Here is a 17,364-nt window from a genome sequence, read left to right on the forward strand (position 1 = left end):
CTGAAGTCTTTCCTCCCACCCGACCATCTTTTGTATGCGCCACAGTGGTATACATGGAGCCGACACCCCTCGAACCCCTTTCTATATGCACCTAATCTGCTCCACCAGCTTCAACAAACACACATCATCATCTCTTTGAAACTCTCTTACACCAAACATCCATCCCATCCCATACCATCCTCATTGCTTTCCCTGACTAACATCAGGATATACATCAAACCTCCTCTGCGAATTAATAGGAATATTCCTCCTCGCCTCCTCAATCTTCTCACCCTCCAACTCCCACGCAACGGTTCCCTCCCCCTCCTCCGCCTCAACAAGCACATTCGCCATCGGGTCGATAATCAACGAGTGTCCCCAAGCGTGGTACGTCGCGCCCATGTCCCGCGCCGGACTGCACATGGCCACGTAAATCTGGTTATCCACCGCCCTCCCCTGCCCCAGCAGCCGCCAGTGCATCGGCCCCGTCGTCAAGTTGAAGGCGCCCGGGTACACGAGCGCGAAGCATCCCCGGCGCGCGGCGATGGCCGCCAGCTCGGGGAATCGCACGTCGTAGCAGATGGCCACAGAGATCCGCCCGTACTCGGGGAGGTCCACGACGGTGACCTGGTCGCCGGGGCTCAACACCTCGCTCTCCTTGAAGGTGATCTTGCCCGGGATATCGATATCGAACAGATGCACCTTGCGATGCGTCGCCAACAACTTCCCCTCGGGCGAAAAGATCAAACTCGTGTTGTAGAATTTCCCCGTCTCGGCATCCAGCTCCGGGACGGAGCCACCGACGAGGTAGCTCCCGCTCTCGCTCGCCATGGCCGCCAGCGCGTGGAAGCTGGGGCTCTGTTCCTTGGTGGGCGGGGACGGGAGCAGGGTCTCGGCGTACTTTGGGAAGTAGTCGCACCCGTAGGGCGAGTTGAAGCACTCGGGCAGGACGACGATTTTGGCGCCGGCGGCGCTGGCCTCGAGGACCTTGGCGCGGGCGTTGGCGAGGTTGGCGGCCTTGTCGGCGCCCGAGGCGAGCTGGATGCAGGCTAGCTTGACGGGCTTCTTGAGCACCGGGGACGGGAGGGACGACATCTTGCGGACGTTGCGATGAAAGTTGCCAAAGGGGACGAGGCGGTGGGCAGGAGAGTTGGTGATTGTTGTTGATAGGGTGCGTAGGGTGCGGAGGGCGAGGCGCATTGTATGTTGGAAGGAAGGGCTATGTGCTTTCCGAAGCGGAGGGGGTTGCGACTTGCGAGTGACGTTTGGTTCGGCGCGGTGGTGGTGGTGGGGGGAGGAACGATAACGGCGGGGTAGCTGCCGTGACGGGCTTCGCGGTCGGAGCTCATCCCTGGGGTTCGGCTATTGACGACATCTCGCACTGTGTTTGTAGCATTCGGAGAGACGAATCCCCACAGTGCGAGGTAACTTCCACGGCTCCGAATTGTCCGATCTGTTATCGGGAAATTGAATTGCTTCGGCCCGGCTCCGATCGGCCTTTACCTTGGACTCCACCGCGTTCAGCCGCCGCTAATCACTTTGTTTTCTCCTTGGACATTCCTTACTCCGTGATCAAGAAGGACCCTTGCTCATCATCACGCCTCCATATATAGTACGCAGTATTGTATTATCTAATTGATATACGGCTAGTGCCTTCAGAATTCTCATTGTCGTTTTTGAGATCTACAAGACCAGTTGAAGTATGCCACCTCGAATCACACAGACCTCATCAAGTAGAATCGATTCAATCCTCCAAATCCATCCCTCCATACCCGAAACACAAGACACATAGACTCCATCGCCATGCCTACCATCCCCCATGGTGATGAATACCCTCCCACCTACACTCTCCCGGGCCGAGTAGGTAAGGAATGTTTCTACGTAGCTTATAAGCTAGGGAGCAATCCAAAACAGACATTCCATACCCCAACAAAGATCCCAGATCTCAACGCTACGGGAACCGGGCTACAGCTTTACCGTGGCACGCAAACTGAACCCACCTAACCCAGCAGCATCGGAACCTAACCAAGACTCGTTTGCGATTCCCGTGCCACACCTTACATTCCAGGTCAACTTACATACCATCGAATGAACCCAGGCAATCGGTAACCTCACGATACACCGGTTGGCCGTCCGCCGCCGCCTTTCTTGCTTTACACCAGGCGACGGGCTGAGATAGAATGCAAAAGAAAGGAAAATCAGAAATCCCCAACGACGTTGTAACAGGCACGCACCCTTACTTACCCCAATCTCTCTTCCTCCCGATAAACAGCTGAATCTTTTTTTTTTTCGGCAGCCTGCCTGGCGACGTTCGTCCGGCCAAATCAGCTCTTGCTTCCCCCGCGTGAAACATCTTCTTTGTAAGCTCATGTTTGGGGTATCACAAAATCCGAAACCATGACAAGCCCAGTCCGGTCCAATTCTCCCGGACGCCGGTTATCGGTGAGAGCACGACATAGTATCAATAACCGTTGCAGTCTGGTCCCAACCCAACTCCTTGGGTCGGATATGCCACTCCTACATGAAAGCTTAAAATTGAGGCTGATGTTTCTTCAATGCGAAGAGTGTCAGGCATTGGAGGCTCGACCGAAAATAAACTCCATCGAACAAGATCCCTTTACATATTTAGAGCATACGCATTGGGCGGTCATCAGACGGAATTTTTAACATGTTTTATCTGATTTTTTCCTTTTCTCTTGTAAATGAGATAGCTGCTTGCTCTGTAGCCCGCGGCGCTTCCGCCTCGCAGCATAAATCCACACACATGTCTTTCCCCTGACCCCCAATGTGAGCGGCAAAGCTTTGAAACACTTGATTAGGTATCAATCCATCGTTACGCGAATCCAATTCTGCTCGGCCTCTCTCTCCACTCGCTCCCGTTTCGTCTCATACTAACCACCCTTCGCAACCTGCTCCGCCTTCTTTCCTTTCTTCCCATGAGCCTCAACCTTGAAGCTCCGAGTTGGGACCACTCTCAGTGGTTTGTTTACTGTTCTTCTACTGGCCTCGGCTGCGCGGTACCAACGACCGCTGTGATGATAATAATATGCAAAAAAAAATAGCTGAGTGATCCAGCCACAATTTTTTTTGCCAAACTCTCTGTTCAGACCAACGCCGGCATATGAACAATAGATGACGAGAAATTAGACACAAAGGAAGTGGAGTAATATACATCCATATCGGTGCCGGCGTCCGCAATGGACTCGCTGATGTATCGCGACCGGGAGGCCCAGGCGTGTAATCGCAAATATACGACAAAGTGGCAATCGTCGTGAATGACTAGCGCCGCCGGGCGGGGCCGTGATGAGCTTAGGAAAGCCGGAAAGACCGCGGGTATCGATTAGAGTTGGCATGTTTCATGCATGCCGTGGGGTGGGGGGTTGAGGATAATCTTAGGCCACCTGGTGACCCAATATCGCTGGCTCTGCCTTATAGTATCAGCTGCTTGAGGTTGCGCTGGATAATCATATCCTGGACCGAGCCCATCGTGATCTTGAGCAGGTTCGTATCAGTGGCGTTCGTGAAATGTCCGTAAATTTCCTTCTCGGTGTTTCGGTTGAGGGCGCGGAACTTGTCCAAGAAGTACTTGCTGGCAGACTTCCAGTCTTCGGCGGGGCCGTGGTAATCCGTGAAACCGTGCGACGTGATTGGGTTGTTAGGGAGCTTCTCCTTGAAGAGATCCATCTTGTTCAGAAAGAGGATAAGGGCAGACTTCGTGAACCAGTGCGAGTTGGCAATCGACTCCCAGAGCATGAGCGCTTCGTTCATTTGGTTCTGTTGTGTTGGTCAGCTTGACAGAAAGCGAGAAAAAATAGACTCGGTCACACTTACGCCATCCTTGTCCTCGACCAAACATTGATCGTATCCGCTGATGGCGACAAGGAAGAGCAAGCAATTGACATTTTCGAAGCAGTGGATCCACTTCTTCCGTTCTGAACGTTGGCCACCGACGTCGAACATGCGGTATGTCAGTTGACCGAGGTCGAAAACCGTTTCGGTGATTCCCGTGGTTCGCAGTCTTGATCGCAACAAATCTTGGTCTGTGGGCTCGTAGCTCGCATCCCAAATGCGGTCCAAATCGTCACAGAAGCTATATCGGTTAGCCATATTGTCTGCAAAGGCAGGTGGTGCGACAGTATGCTTACTATGCCAGGTTGTCGTGGAGGGCGAACTCGTTGCCCTTTGCTATTGCCTGCTTGACACCACTGTCGACCCAGAGTTCTTTGACAGGTTGCAGGTAATCGCGCGGGAGAGGGTCTTGGGCGTTGATCTCGTGTTCCACCAAGATATGCGCCATGTGCTTCTGTAAGAGACACCATGTGTTAGCCGGGCCGTTCTATTCATTGCACGCACGAAGAGTGACAGGATGTCTCGAGGTTGTCGCACTCAATTGGCGTCAACATGAGCTTTATCGGGGGTCGCTTGCCTCATTTTCGGGGTTGCTGAACTCGATTCCCATTTCGGTCATGGCATCTTGGATCAAACGGAATGATTGTACAATGTTGTTGAACACGACCGGCTTCCATTCGAGCTTCTCGTTCTTGCTGAAACCTTGTGCGTAAATCAACTTCATTTGCTTCAGGACAGTGGATTTTCCAGATTCTCCGGCACCTGTGCAAATGATAACAAAGTCAGCGCACGAACAGATGCATTGTGCTAGTTAGCGATCGCGTCAACATACCCAGCAACAACAGCTTAACTTCTTTCGATAGGCGCTTCTCATCTTGTCGGATCATGCGGTCGAGGTCGCGCGAACGAGCACCACCGCCGTCATCTTTTGTTCGAGCCCCGAAACACATATTGGTGTAGGGACGTTTATCGCCGAATAATTTGGGTGCACGAAGGAGCCGGCGCGGTGACGCTGAACAAGCGTTGGGGCAAAAAAGAAAAGAAAGTAACGCGTTCAGTCGGTAAGAAAAAAGTGTGGGCAGAAACCGAGAAACAATCAATGAGGCGGACCGGTGGAGATGGTAACGGTCTAAGGCGAAAACGAGGTGGAAGAAGAAATGCGAGCAGCTAGTTCCGGGGAGGAGGGTTCTTGGAGGAATTCGCGTCGAGGTCCAGGTAGGATTGGAACGGTCTCGCAATGGTCCGAGGGCGTTGAAGGTCGGCAAGATCAGACGAAGAGACGAAGATAAGAGCGATGAGAGGTTGACCGGGCCGGGATGGAAGAAAAAGGGTCGATTTGGATCGTAATCTCAGCGTGACGCAGGTGAAGCGCAAGGCGCAAGGCGGGGAGGATGGGGGGAAAGAGAGATTGGAAGTCGAGTCGAGTCGAGTCGAGACAACAAGGCGACGGGAGCGACGGCGAGGGCGGACGGCGTGGGTAGAAGAATCGAAATGCAATGCCTGCCCGTAGGTATGAAGTGCGGTGCGGTGCGGTGTGGTGTGGTGGTGCAGTGCTCTGCGGCGTGCCTGTCTCTGGCTGTACACCTTTTGGAGGTCCAGGTTTGAGGAATAAGACGGGCGGGAGTGGGCAGAGGAAGCTTTTGTCGGTTTTGTTCTTGTTCCCGCTGGCAGGTCAGAGAAAAACAAAAACCGCTAAGACTCTAGGGGGCGTTCGTAGCGGACGCCCGGTGAGCTGCGGGTTGCTAATGTTAATCCTCCTGCTCAGGTGTTTTTGCTGCCCAGCGAGGCCAATGGCGGGTCAGGGGAGAGAACTAACGGGCTAGCGCAGGAATTGGAGAAAGGAACGATGGCGACGATGATGTGAGGAGCAGACAAGAAGCTGAGGCCAGACGAGACGAGACGTGACAGTGACACACAGAGGCTGTTAAGCTATGTTGGTGATGACCAAGCGAGATTGATGTGATGAGGGTAGCCAAGTGCTGGGAGAAGGATCGAGGAAGACGGCGGACACGCACGGAACGGGGAAGGAAGATTGGAAGCAAATAGGAGAAGAGGAGGAAGAGAGCGAGAAAGAGAAGTCGAAGTAGACGAAGCAGACAGGTTGTTCTGCAGCAGAAGAAGAAGAACAAGCCAAAGTGCTGTATCCGTACGGGGATACTTGGTACCCAAACGCACGCACAGAGAGCAAACTATGAAGTACCGCCCTCTTCACTACCTACTGCTCTTGCTCCTGGGACCTGGGACCTGCTCAGTCACCTCACCTCATTCATCTGGAGCGCTCCGTGCTCTGTGCTCCATGCTCCTCACCTCATGGTATCCGTAAGGTACGGAGTACATTATGTGCTTATTACCTGATTCAATTTCATTAGCTGTCAACACTTGGTACCCTCCGTGCCTCCCTCGTCCTTGCCTCCGTCGATGGTCTCCGTTGACAAGGTACCATCGTGCCCCGTTCCATCACTTGCCGTGGCCATGGTATGTACGGATAGAGTAGGTATGAACCGAGGACGGCTGGATACGCAAAGTACCTTGTGGTGGTCAGGCAGGGTAAAGGTACCTCGCTTCGTACATTGGTTAGACGGGAAAGAGAGTCACGCAACTGCTGGTCCGGGGTATGGGTACGTATGCTTGTCCTTGGGCTTGACTCCTGGCAATGGCATGGGCAAGCAAGCAGAACAGGGTTGATGCGACTTTGCTGTGTCTATGGAAGCATGGATTATCTAGTCCAGATTGAATGATTATTCTCTGTACCCGTGTTCCTCCATGCATGGCGTACTGTGGTAGTACTGAGTAGACTCTGAACTGCTGCACTGCAAAGGTGAATAGCCGCACAACAAACGCCCACCACCACCACCGCCACGACGTCGATCACGACCCTGACTCTATGGAATGCCAGTCCGACCACCTTCGATGCTACCTCGCTGTACCCGTATGACCGAATTCATTCTAACCAACAGACCTTTGCTAGAGCTAGAGCTGCAGCATAGCTTATCCGTTGGAAAGCAAAAAAGAAAAAGAAATGCGACATGAACAGGAGAGCGGGAACAGGAACATGCGGAACTCTTGAGCCGGGGTGGTAGCAGTACCTGCCTCAACTTGCATGTCCCGAGTACGTACCTTGCTCTAGATTTCCACCTAAGGCAAGAGAAGAACGGGATGCAAGTGGGTCCATTTCCTGACGTACCTGGCTTGTATCGCCGGTCTGATTCGTCTTGTCATCCCGGCCCGCTCTTGCCGCAGAATTGCAGCTCACGAGACTTGGCAGCTACTTGTGCTGGGGTACTCTCAAGTCTGTCCGCGCCTTCCTTGCACTTGCATTAGAAAGCAAGCCACCTCCAGTTCCCCGTCGCACCGTCCACTGTCCAGTGACTCCGGTCGCCTTAGTACACAGGCATGAAGGCACGCCAATCCTCGTCTCCTCTGTGCAAAGCTACGAATGCCGTCTTCAGGCTTCACCACCTCTGATACCTCTTTCTCTTTGGTCAGATATTCAGTCCGCCATCATCTCAGACATTTCATCCGTCGCTCAACCAATCCAATGGCTCGTTGAAACTACTTCTTCTTCTTCTCGGAGCCGGACAGTTCCTCGGGACCCAGCCGAACGAACCATCTCATGAATGCCCTCTCTTTGACCCTCATCGAGGATCGACTTCGCCGCATCCCCCAGTGCTTCGCACGCGACCCTCACAACCCTCTCGACACTCATGTCATGCTCCTCAAGGCACCACAAATGCATCTATATATCGAATACCTACCTCTCAGCAGCCACAACGTAAGCTTTCTGGCTGAGTTCCCTAGGTGCTAGCAGCCACTCGAATAATCTCTAGTCGCCAGTCTGGACGTGCTTTCGAAGAAGACCTATGTCATGGTTTGACGCACACCCTTTCGCATGCACAATGTTGGGCCGGAGTGTCCCAGAAATGCAGGTTGCGAGCTGCAAACTGCCATGCCTCATAACTTCATGCACAAGGAGAGAAGCCAACGGTCACAGCAAACAAGCCGAAAGCCAATAGACTCTTGCAGATTCAGAGTACAATGGCACATGGCCGCGTCGATTCAACAACTCTCAACCTCGAACCGTCTGGTCTGCCGCCAAAACACCACCCCAATCCGCGTCGCCTGTCTCATCCTGCCCTCACCTGCGGATACCTACACCACCTTCAAAGACTTGTTCGATATGCTTCAAACTCAAAAGATTAACGGGCTCCGCCCACAATCAACATAGGACTGCGACAGATCCGCGGCCATCCCGTTCACACCATGGACCAATCAATGGCTCAGTTGCTGTTGGCTGTGCTGTCAAATAACACCTGGGCAGCGCATCAATCAAAGGCTCCAGTTGAGCCTTCAATTTGGCTGAGTATCCGTTCTCAGTATGGAGCGTCATCGTGGCATTCCACACAACAGACGGAAAGACAGAGCCACTTCGATCCTCCAGGCCCCTGCGTGACACCAGATCGCTGCCACAAAACCCCAATTGAGCCCCTACTCCGGAAACGCCTCGTGGACCGAGCTCTTCGTCTGCCTCCTTCTCGTGCGCGAACCCGCCGTCGCACCCGCAGCCGTAGCCAGCTCGCGCCTCGCCCTTCAGCAGGTCATCGCTACATGTTGCTTGCGGAAACACGTCCCCACTCGACGACGCCTCTTTCGTTGCTTCCATATCTAGCGGCTCGCCACGCAGCCACATCAAGTATTGGACCTTCCTCCATCTGCCATACGACGACATTCTATCCGCGAAGAGCTTTGGCCAATGCTTCCGCTTTCGATAGGTAACAATGTTTTCTCTGCAGTCAAGCCTTCTTCCAACGCATGGCACAACCATGATGCCAGCTTTTCGTTTCGAATAGCGGGGGTCCTGGCCGAACACGTCCGCTCTCGGGGAAAGCATGTCACCCCCTGATTCATGCAATTGCAACGCCGCCAGTAGAACACGACTCTGGCAGTCTCTCGTCTTGCCCCAGGGTCGCATTCTGCTAGACTTTTCCCCAACAATAATTCAGATCAGCATTGCAGGCTCCAGTGGGAAAATGAGCGCTGATTCTGCGGGCCGCTAAAGGGGACCTGCAGCATCGACGGAAGAGTCCCGCAGAAACGAATGCTCCAGTGGGCTGGGATCCTTCTTCATGATCCCGGGCCTCCTGGCGTGGCTCTTGCAAGGATGAGAGGAGCAGCTCGTTTTGTTCGACAGGGGGGCCGTTTGTGGATGGATTGCACAACTCGTGGCTTTTCTGACGGGGATCCTTGAACGTCGATGAGCCAGATCAACGCACGTTTCCTGAGCCGCACCTGCTTTGCCCAATATGTTCGAGAAGTAGCTGGCGCAACGCGAGCATGGACCTTACAAAGATCTTGGACCAAATGGACGGGACATCTTAGATTTTGCCTCTCGGAGACTTGACAGGAGCAAGAATGGACTCAGATGCGCTGCAAGAAGACTGCCGTCCGCGCCAGAGCCGCAGTCCAACGGAGGCTACACCAAGATCGAGTACTTCGCCGCCGGAAATTTTGTTGCAGCTTTCAAGGATTGCTTGGGCCCTAGGGCTAGGCTCTCTGCCTTGTAGAAGCAACGGCCAAGGCTTTACCAGAGCCAGCACAACTGGGCAAGTCCTTCAACAAAGATATCAGCCCATATTACTCTTGACATCGCCCGAGATGGTGCGGTCTCGACGTCTCAAGAAGCCCTGTTGACGAGAGCGCCTTTCACCACGTGGCGACGAAGTCCCTGCCGGATGCGGGCGGTCAGAATGAATATGGCTGAACGAACAGGTCCCCGCCAGACCACCCCTCAGACGGTTATATCACGGTGTAAAGGGCAACAAAGACGACGGTAAAGCAAAGTAGTCGAATGAGCAGATGGCGTGTAGGATGGTGGAACTAATTTTCAGATCCGTCTAATGGCAAGCCGCGATCCGAAGGAGTGGTATGATGGACGACAGAAAACCGCTAGATGGGTTAGTCGCACAGGACAGGGCCCCGGAGGCAAGCAACAGGTACAACCAGACTCCACGAGAGGCAGAAGTGCCCGCAGATTGACCTCAAACACTTTGAAGTAAACTTTGGAATGGGAAGCTCTGTCACGCGCTGCACCGCATGGACTAGCATCCCGCACCAAACGTTTTGTTTCTCCCAATTGGGTTCAAGGTTTCTGCACCGGCGTCTGGCATGGCATTGCATCAGCCATAATGGGACTCGATTGGATATTACAGACACCGCTCTCGGTAGAGACGTTGCATGTTATGAAAGAGTTTTTTTTCCCTCATGTCTGGTCTCGGGACTGGCCCTGCCACAGGCGATTATGGTTCATGCAGGATCAAAGCAACATCGATGGGTTCAGGACTGCGATGGTAGACGATGTTTTGGTGTGTGATTGCTGATCATTGTGTTAACAGTGCCCATCGCTCTCACCCTCGTTCCTGGTGGGTAGGGGAAGCTGAGGGAGCTGAGGTGATGGAGGCTGAACATTGTGTTACACTTAAGATGCCAGACCTTCAAGCTGGCATTTATTTTCCGATAAGAAGGTTCTTTGATGATGGCGGCTGCGACAGGAGAGATGAGACGATATGGCCTGCAACACGCTGTATCACAGTTGCAAAGTTTCCTGCTTCTTTTCCAACACCCATACTCAACGACATGTACAGCAAGGGACAAAAAGAGGCACAGTCGCGATGCAGTTGGAGACAGTGGGCAGTGGGTTTCTATGTCTTGCATAACCGAAGGTTACTAACTTTCGACCTCGGCACGTAGTGCGAGGCCGTCGCTCGATCGCGGCAGCTGGTGCAAACCACGGCGGCCGGCAGCATGAAAATAACCATGGCATTGGTGAGAAACGGGAAAGGCGTACTTTTGTATGGACTTAGGTGAGGATGGGCCCATGTCGGGCCTATATCTTTACATCGGCGAAGGGTTCATGGCTGGGCTCAGCCAATTCTTGCCCGGCACGCGCAGGTCTTTTCTCAGGCGGCAGGCAGGTTCTTCGGGTTGTGTCTCGCTACCGCTGAAGAATCGAACCGCTTAGTGAGCGTACTTGTCAATTAGCTCGCCAAACTGACCCAGCCTGCTGTGGATAACATCTGTGGGCGAGTTCCTCAGCCTCGACTACCAAAGTCCGAAGACTTGCTGTTTGACTTTGTCTGGGTAAGGTCCATCGCAGCCTACTACCTCAGCACGGTCTCTAGGGCAGGCTGATGTATTGACTTCATAGGGTACGGATCCCTAGGTACGGATTACCTACACTATCTGCTTGACTACGGATACCCAGTTGCAAAAGGATAGTTCCGTTTCATCTCGTCTCGTCTATCAGTAGGCGGGCTGTCAAAACCAAATAAGCTGTTACATCTGACGGGTGGTGGAGAGATGATCTTTACTGTCTTGATCCGGCGACAACCGGGCGAGACATGAACGCTGTTGATTCCCGGTGAGCAGGTGGAGCAGGGAGGCGAGGTCTGTGGGGGACTGTTCGGATTTGACATGCCGTTCAGTATCAAGAAAAGCAGCAAGCAGCAAGCGAGAGACGCAGAGGAAGGGACAAGAAGCCAAAAGGAAAAGAGGGACAAAACCAAAGAGGTTTGGGCTGTTGATCCTGGCTCGCCACGTTTTCTGCAAAGGCACGTCGCACGTCGCACGTCGTACGCCGCATATTCCTTCTCCGTGCCTGTAGTATGCGTACAGCAGCGGATAGCGGATAATTCCCTCAGGGCTTGTTGACTCTGGGAAGTGGCCCGCAAAGCCGATGACGAAGGTCGGAGTGAAGCTCTGGACAAGGCTCAGTCCGAGAGCCCAGAGGACTCAGACTCCCGGTTCCAAATTCACAAGCATGAAATCCTGGTTTGGCTTCGTGTCGTCGGTAGCACCGGCCGACAGGTGCTCCCTTCGCGATAAGCGTCGTTGTTGGTGTGCAACGGACCGACTGGGCAGGAAGAGTTGGGCCGGCACATGGGGTTGACAGGCTGCATTCGTGAGACAGCCCGCGAAGGAAGGGATGGACGGTCTGGGAATCTCTGGGCTGTCAATCGTCCAGGTCGGATTGCTAATCGTTCAACCCAGAGCCATGGGAACATGGCATTTGTGTGCACCCGGATAATGGATCGATCCATGACTCTGGTTGGTATTATTACTGTTGACAATGTCGAATACGACGGACGTGCTCGGCCTGGCAGGGCAATTAAAGGCAAGGTCACGAATGTATTGTGCTGGTATTAAGACACTGATGTGGGCAGAGTCAGGAACCTGACTGACGCACTGACATGAACAGGATCGAAGTGCGTCTGGTGATGGTGAGAGAGATTGAGGAAATCTCGATGCTCCATTCAAAGTGCCATCTGGTGGGCTTTGGCCAACGAGCCAATAGGCCTCACCGTGAGTTGTCCGTGATGCACTGGAAAATTGGAGCCCCGAATTTTCAAAACGAGGCCACCCCCGGAGCCACAAAAATTTTCTTGCAGCGCCTTTTTTTTTTTTTTTTTTTTTTTTTTCGCTCGCCTTGCCCGCACCAACGCTTGTTGACGGCGGGGGAGCGCGCGCGCACCTTCCATGGGTACTGGTACAGATTCTCTCTCTGCAGGCCCAGCACACACCGCACATCGGCAGGCCAACCAGCACAACACCTCTTCTCTCCCACGACGTCAACGCACATTTTGATATCAGACAATCTCAACTTTTCCATCCTGGCTTTTCTTCGTCATATAACACCCCTCCCTTCTCAACTACTACGCCTGCACCAGCATCATCTATCTCGATTGCTTGTGCCTCTGCCGACCTGTCGATATCTACACAATCTACACAGTAGCCCTGCCAAACCCCCGTCTACCGTCAAAATGAGCGAAATTGCCCATCCTACCATCCAAGGTTCGTGCGGTCCAATCCCCGTCTTTCCATCCATCCATCCATCCCTCCCCTCCCTTACTCAAGCAGATCTCTGTCTGTTGTTGTGTGTTTGTCTGTTTGTCTGTCTGCCTTTCTGTCTGCGGCTGCCCGGCATCCGTCTGCTATCGTTGGCATTGGGTGTATGCTACTTATTACTCTGTCCTGCTGGTCGATGCTCATTACTGGCTCTTCCGACCTCTGTACGCACCCGTCTCAGAATACCCCGCCATACAAAAAACGTCTTGAGCACCCCGCCTGTCGTCACCTTGGGGCCCTTGGGAACCTTGGGGGGGTTTCTTCGCTAAGAGCCCACGCAACGGAAGACGGAGAATATCGCAACCGGGAAGCGGGCCCCTTCATTGGCTCAATTGGCAGACGGACTTTGTGCCGTGCGGACTGCCTGCACCTGGTCAATCGCCAACGAAACCTCCCGCAACTATTGACGGGTGGCTTATCCGTCCTCTTCCGGGTCCCCTAAAAACACCTTCAGCCCTGGCTCCTCCACCGTCTGAGCGCGCATGCGCTATTCTTCATGCCACTTTCGGTTAAGCAATTCGTCAGGAGAAACCGAGAAACCTCGTCTCTTGGTTTTGCAGATCGTTTATTGAATACGGCATACCTCTCTTGCTGAGGCGACATTTGTACATTGCAAATATGCCGGCTTATGGCTGCTCCGGGCACGGCACTTTTCGGGATCGGCAATGACACAGAACACACAGACAGACTGACTGACAAAAGTGGATGCGACAAGATGATGCCCTTTTTTGGAAACAAATGAGATGAACGAGTCGAGACCTCGCGCTAACCTGATGAAATGATGTACAGATGGCTGGTTCCGTGAGATCTCCAACATGTGGCCCGGTAAGTCACCCACACCCCCTCAACCCAAGCATCGTGAGGATGAGAGGACGCCGGGCATGCTGACAACCTGCCACAGGCCAGGCCATGACCCTCAAGGTCAAGAAGGTCATTCACCACGAGAAGTCCCAGTACCAGGATGTCCTCATCTTCGAGTCCACCGACTACGGCATGGTCCTGGTCCTGGACAACGTCATCCAGGCCACCGAGCGTGACGAGTTCTCCTACCAGGAGATGATTACCCACCTGGCCATGAACTCCCACCCCAACCCCAAGAAGGTCCTCGTCATCGGCGGCGGCGACGGCGGTGTCCTCCGCGAGGTCGTCAAGCACGAGTGCGTCGAGGAGGCCATCCTCTGCGACATTGACGAGGCCGTCATCCGCCTGTCCAAGCAGTACCTCCCCAACATGGCCGTCGGCTTCGACCACCCCAAGTCCAAGACCCACGTCGGCGACGGCTTCAAGTTCCTCGAGGAGTACAAGAACACCTTTGACGTTATCATCACCGACTCCTCCGACCCCGAGGGCCCCGCCGAGTCCCTCTTCCAGAAGCCCTACTTCCAGCTCCTCCACGACGCCCTGAGGGAGGGCGGTGTCATCACTACCCAAGGTTGTACGTTCCCATTTGTTCAGGAATATCGAGGGGAATCAAGGAAGTCTCGGGTCTCTGAAGAAAAGACAAGACAACGCCGCAGACACCACTACTACCGAGTAGCGTTGCCTGCTTCTTCATCTTTCTTTGGGCCTGTCCTCGATTCTCCCTACGAGATACCGGTATAATGCCCAGTGGCATGCCGGTGAGACTGGGTTGTGTGAACCTGGATACGCTTTGAACTCTCCTTTGTCTATTCTTTCAAAGTGTTGCGCCTACTCGAGACTGTTATCCTCCTTCCTCCCCCTTTTCTGTCGGCGCTCATTCAGCCTGACTCTCTGTCGGAAGGCGCTCCTGATTCTTGATTCTTGACGACTCTACTGTTAAATCTAGAGACCAGGACTAGCTAACAGCATACACCAAACAGCCGAGAACCAGTGGCTCCACATGCCCCTCATCTCCAAGCTCAAGAAGGACTGCAAGGAGATCTTCCCCGTCGCCGAGTACGCCTACACCACCATCCCCACCTACCCCAGCGGCCAGATCGGCTTCATGGTCTGCACCAAGGACGCCGGCCGCAACGTCAAGGAGCCCCTCCGCAAGTGGTCCGCCGAGGAGGAGGAGAAGCTGTGCAAGTACTACAACGCCGACATCCACAAGGCCGCGTTCGTCCTGCCCAACTTTGCCAAGAAGGCTCTCGAGTAAATGCTGCGTGCGTGTGAATATAACGCAAACCACGAAAAGACATGGATTCATGAACTCATGGGGGGAGGGCGGGTGCGGGGGCTTGGGATGGAAAGGATAGGGAGAATGTTTGGCGGGAATGTCAATAGATGGGAACCCAAAAAAAAAGTTTTTAAAAAGTTTTTAGTCGTAAGACGCAGAGGTTGACTCTAGCGTTGCTCAATATATTTTGTTGAGTCCAATATGTTCTGCCCTGTGACCAACATCACAAGTGATTCTATGTTGAGATAACTCCGTGTCCCTTCCGTCGGGTGCCTGTTGTCGCCAACTCCGTGTAAATCTTTTTGCTCCTTTTCTCATCCAATGCCATGAGTAATCCGCATCTTCTCTTCCTCTCTCTCTCTCTCTCTCTCTCTCTCTCTCTCTCTCTCTCTCTCTCTCTCATCCGCAGACGATTTCCGTTCCTCTCTTTTGATCCCATGAGACTCCCGCCCCAACTCATCATTTCCCTTCTTTCACCCTCTTACCACCCTCTTCATTCTAATCACTTCATCCAATCTCCCCGTCTTCATCCTCATCTTCTTCTTCATCCTCGTCCTTATCCTCATCTTCACCCCCCTCTTCACCCTGTATCTTCATCTCCACTCCTACCAATCACAACCCCCCGCAAGCAACCCAGCAAGCCTCTCCAACCAAACCCGATCAACCTCGTCGAACCCATCTCTCTCCGCACAGTCCACGTCAATAATCGCCACCAACTTGTCCTCGACGACGATCGGCACGACGACCTCGCTCCTGCTATCCCCATCACACGCAATGTGCCCCGGAAAGGCATCGACGTCGGCCACGAGCTGGGTCTGGCGCGTGGCGGCGGCGGCGCCGCAGACGCCGCGGCCAAAGGGGATTTGTTGGCAGGCGACTTTGCCCATGAAGGGGCCCAGGATGAGGGATTGTTTGGCGGATGAGGGTGAGGTCGAGGTGGAAGGGTCGAGGACGTAGAAACCTGCCCAGTTTACTGCGTTTGAGGGGGCGGGGAGGGAGTGGTATGCGTGCCAGAGGAGGGAGGCCGTGTTTGCGAGGTTGCTGTCGATGTAGGAATGTGAGGTTAGTCTCTTTTGGTTTTTCCTCACGCTTTGTATCACGTCCCAGAAATGAGGACGAGGATGGGAGAACGGCCTTGCTAGGGTCAAGTGTTTAGACTTACGCAACCTATGAGAAAGTTAGTCTGAGATTCCAGTCGAGTATGATGGTATTGCAATGTTTATGAGTTTGAAGAGATGAGGGATCAGATGGAGAGATTGAGAGAATATGTATGAGAGGTGCGGACTATGTGAATACGGGAGTGGAAATAAATAGGCTTACCCAGTTTCTTTGGCCGTCGAGGAGGCCTTCGGCTTGGATGAGGACCTGCTCATAGGCCTCCTCCTTCGTCACGCCATTGGCGAAGTTTGAGGCGTCGGCGTGGACCTGTCGTTTTTCACACTCGTCAGTATACACCGACAGAGTAAGGTAAGGTAGGGCTTAGTAGATTTTGGTAGTGCGCTCAAGGGATATGAGATGTGCTCACCATTATTGCCGGAAGATCTACAGTATTGAGTACAAATGAGAGTGTGGGGATAAGCCAAGCTCAAAGCTATCTTCCCTGGGTAAAGTAGGTAGGGAAGTCGAGGCTAGGTTGGTGAGTCAATATGACCAAGCATAGATGGGTTGTTGAGTTGAGACGGGAAATTGTGTGTTGAAATCCTCTGGTCCAATCACGTCATTTCCTTCTCGGTGAGCTACACCTCCACACCTCGGTGAGTCCAATTTCCTCTCCCTTCGGACCCGAGTTTTTTGTCAGCAACCCAAAGAAAAAAAAAAGTGCTACATTCCCGCCCCGGCCCTAAAGGTCTTTGATGGAGAAGACGGAGGAATCGAGGTGCCACCGGCCGGCTCCGAGTGGGGAAAGTCTGCCTTTCGCACTTGATGAGTTCCGAGAAATGGTCTATTTCAGGTCCGATCCCGTTTTGTTGCTCTCCGATCGCTGGGTATCTATTCCGCTAAGAAACCGAGCGTGCCGACTCCCATGATGGCTACGAGAATGGAAGGGTAGCACAGCACCACGCTAATATGCTCGTGTATGGTGAGGAAGCTACGTGGTTGGCGCAGACCGGCTACGCGGGCGGGCGGGCGGCGGGATATCTAGGTATAGATCGATCGACATGCATGCGCGAGGGAAACGTGATGTTGAAGCGAGCCGAGGAGCAGCCATTCCCGATTGATCATTGTGATTTGTTCTCAGAGTACGAACGTCCCCTACAAGCCTAGTAGGCTGTAGTATCCAAGCTTGCTGAGGTAGGAATCTAGGTCGGGGGTCGGATTCGGATGAAACTCCGTCCATGATCTCATTCTCCGCCGACCCCGCGTGCCCGCTGGTGTGACAGCTCCCTTTTGCAAGCTCAGTTTAGTTGAGCTGAGGTTAGCTCTGCAGGAGCTTGAGGTGTTTTGGGACCTGAGGTAGTCTCTATAGAATATAGAGATAACGTCCTTCCCGCCTTGGT

At 53.5% G+C, this 17,364-nt stretch overlaps 6 protein-coding genes across 6 annotated transcripts; 2 read left to right on the plus strand and 4 right to left on the minus strand.

Annotated features, from left to right (window-relative positions):
- Window positions 1-180: 180 nt before the first annotated feature.
- Window positions 181-1,179, minus strand: CCOS01_05661 (carbon-nitrogen hydrolase; the record flags this gene model as incomplete). Its single annotated transcript, XM_060453838.1, has 1 exon — window positions 181-1,179. One exon carries the CDS (start codon window positions 1,177-1,179, stop codon window positions 181-183), a length of 999 nt encoding a protein of 332 aa, XP_060315610.1.
- Window positions 1,180-3,408: 2,229 nt separating this feature from the next.
- On the minus strand, window positions 3,409-4,778 carry CCOS01_05662 (guanine nucleotide-binding protein alpha-2 subunit; the record flags this gene model as incomplete). Its single annotated transcript, XM_060453839.1, has 5 exons — window positions 3,409-3,753; window positions 3,811-4,069; window positions 4,125-4,282; window positions 4,478-4,590; window positions 4,661-4,778. 5 exons carry the CDS (start codon window positions 4,776-4,778, stop codon window positions 3,409-3,411), a joined length of 993 nt encoding a protein of 330 aa, XP_060315611.1.
- A 5,112-nt stretch (window positions 4,779-9,890) lies between these two features.
- On the plus strand, window positions 9,891-10,572 carry CCOS01_05663 (uncharacterized protein; the record flags this gene model as incomplete). Its single annotated transcript, XM_060453840.1, has 2 exons — window positions 9,891-10,156; window positions 10,218-10,572. Coding segments are annotated over 2 exons (621 nt in total), but the record flags the coding sequence as incomplete, so codon positions are not given.
- Window positions 10,573-11,157: 585 nt separating this feature from the next.
- CCOS01_05664 (uncharacterized protein) lies at window positions 11,158-11,762 on the minus strand (the record flags this gene model as incomplete). Its single annotated transcript, XM_060453841.1, has 2 exons — window positions 11,158-11,580; window positions 11,682-11,762. The coding sequence occupies 2 exons, from the start codon at window positions 11,760-11,762 to the stop codon at window positions 11,158-11,160; spliced, it is 504 nt and encodes a 167-aa protein (XP_060315613.1).
- Window positions 11,763-13,541: 1,779 nt separating this feature from the next.
- CCOS01_05665 (spermidine synthase) lies at window positions 13,542-14,845 on the plus strand (the record flags this gene model as incomplete). Its single annotated transcript, XM_060453842.1, has 3 exons — window positions 13,542-13,551; window positions 13,628-14,161; window positions 14,568-14,845. The coding sequence occupies 3 exons, from the start codon at window positions 13,542-13,544 to the stop codon at window positions 14,843-14,845; spliced, it is 822 nt and encodes a 273-aa protein (XP_060315614.1).
- A 626-nt stretch (window positions 14,846-15,471) lies between these two features.
- CCOS01_05666 (GAF domain-containing protein) lies at window positions 15,472-17,204 on the minus strand (the record flags this gene model as incomplete). Its single annotated transcript, XM_060453843.1, has 4 exons — window positions 15,472-15,907; window positions 15,967-16,004; window positions 16,187-16,291; window positions 17,115-17,204. 4 exons carry the CDS (start codon window positions 17,202-17,204, stop codon window positions 15,472-15,474), a joined length of 669 nt encoding a protein of 222 aa, XP_060315615.1.
- Between the last annotated feature and the right edge of the window lie 160 nt (window positions 17,205-17,364).

The sequence above is a fragment of the Colletotrichum costaricense genome (assembly GCF_030867565.1).
Source record: "Colletotrichum costaricense strain IMI 309622 chromosome Unknown Scaffold_5.1, whole genome shotgun sequence".
NCBI classification, from domain to species: Eukaryota; Fungi; Ascomycota; class Sordariomycetes; order Glomerellales; family Glomerellaceae; genus Colletotrichum; species Colletotrichum costaricense.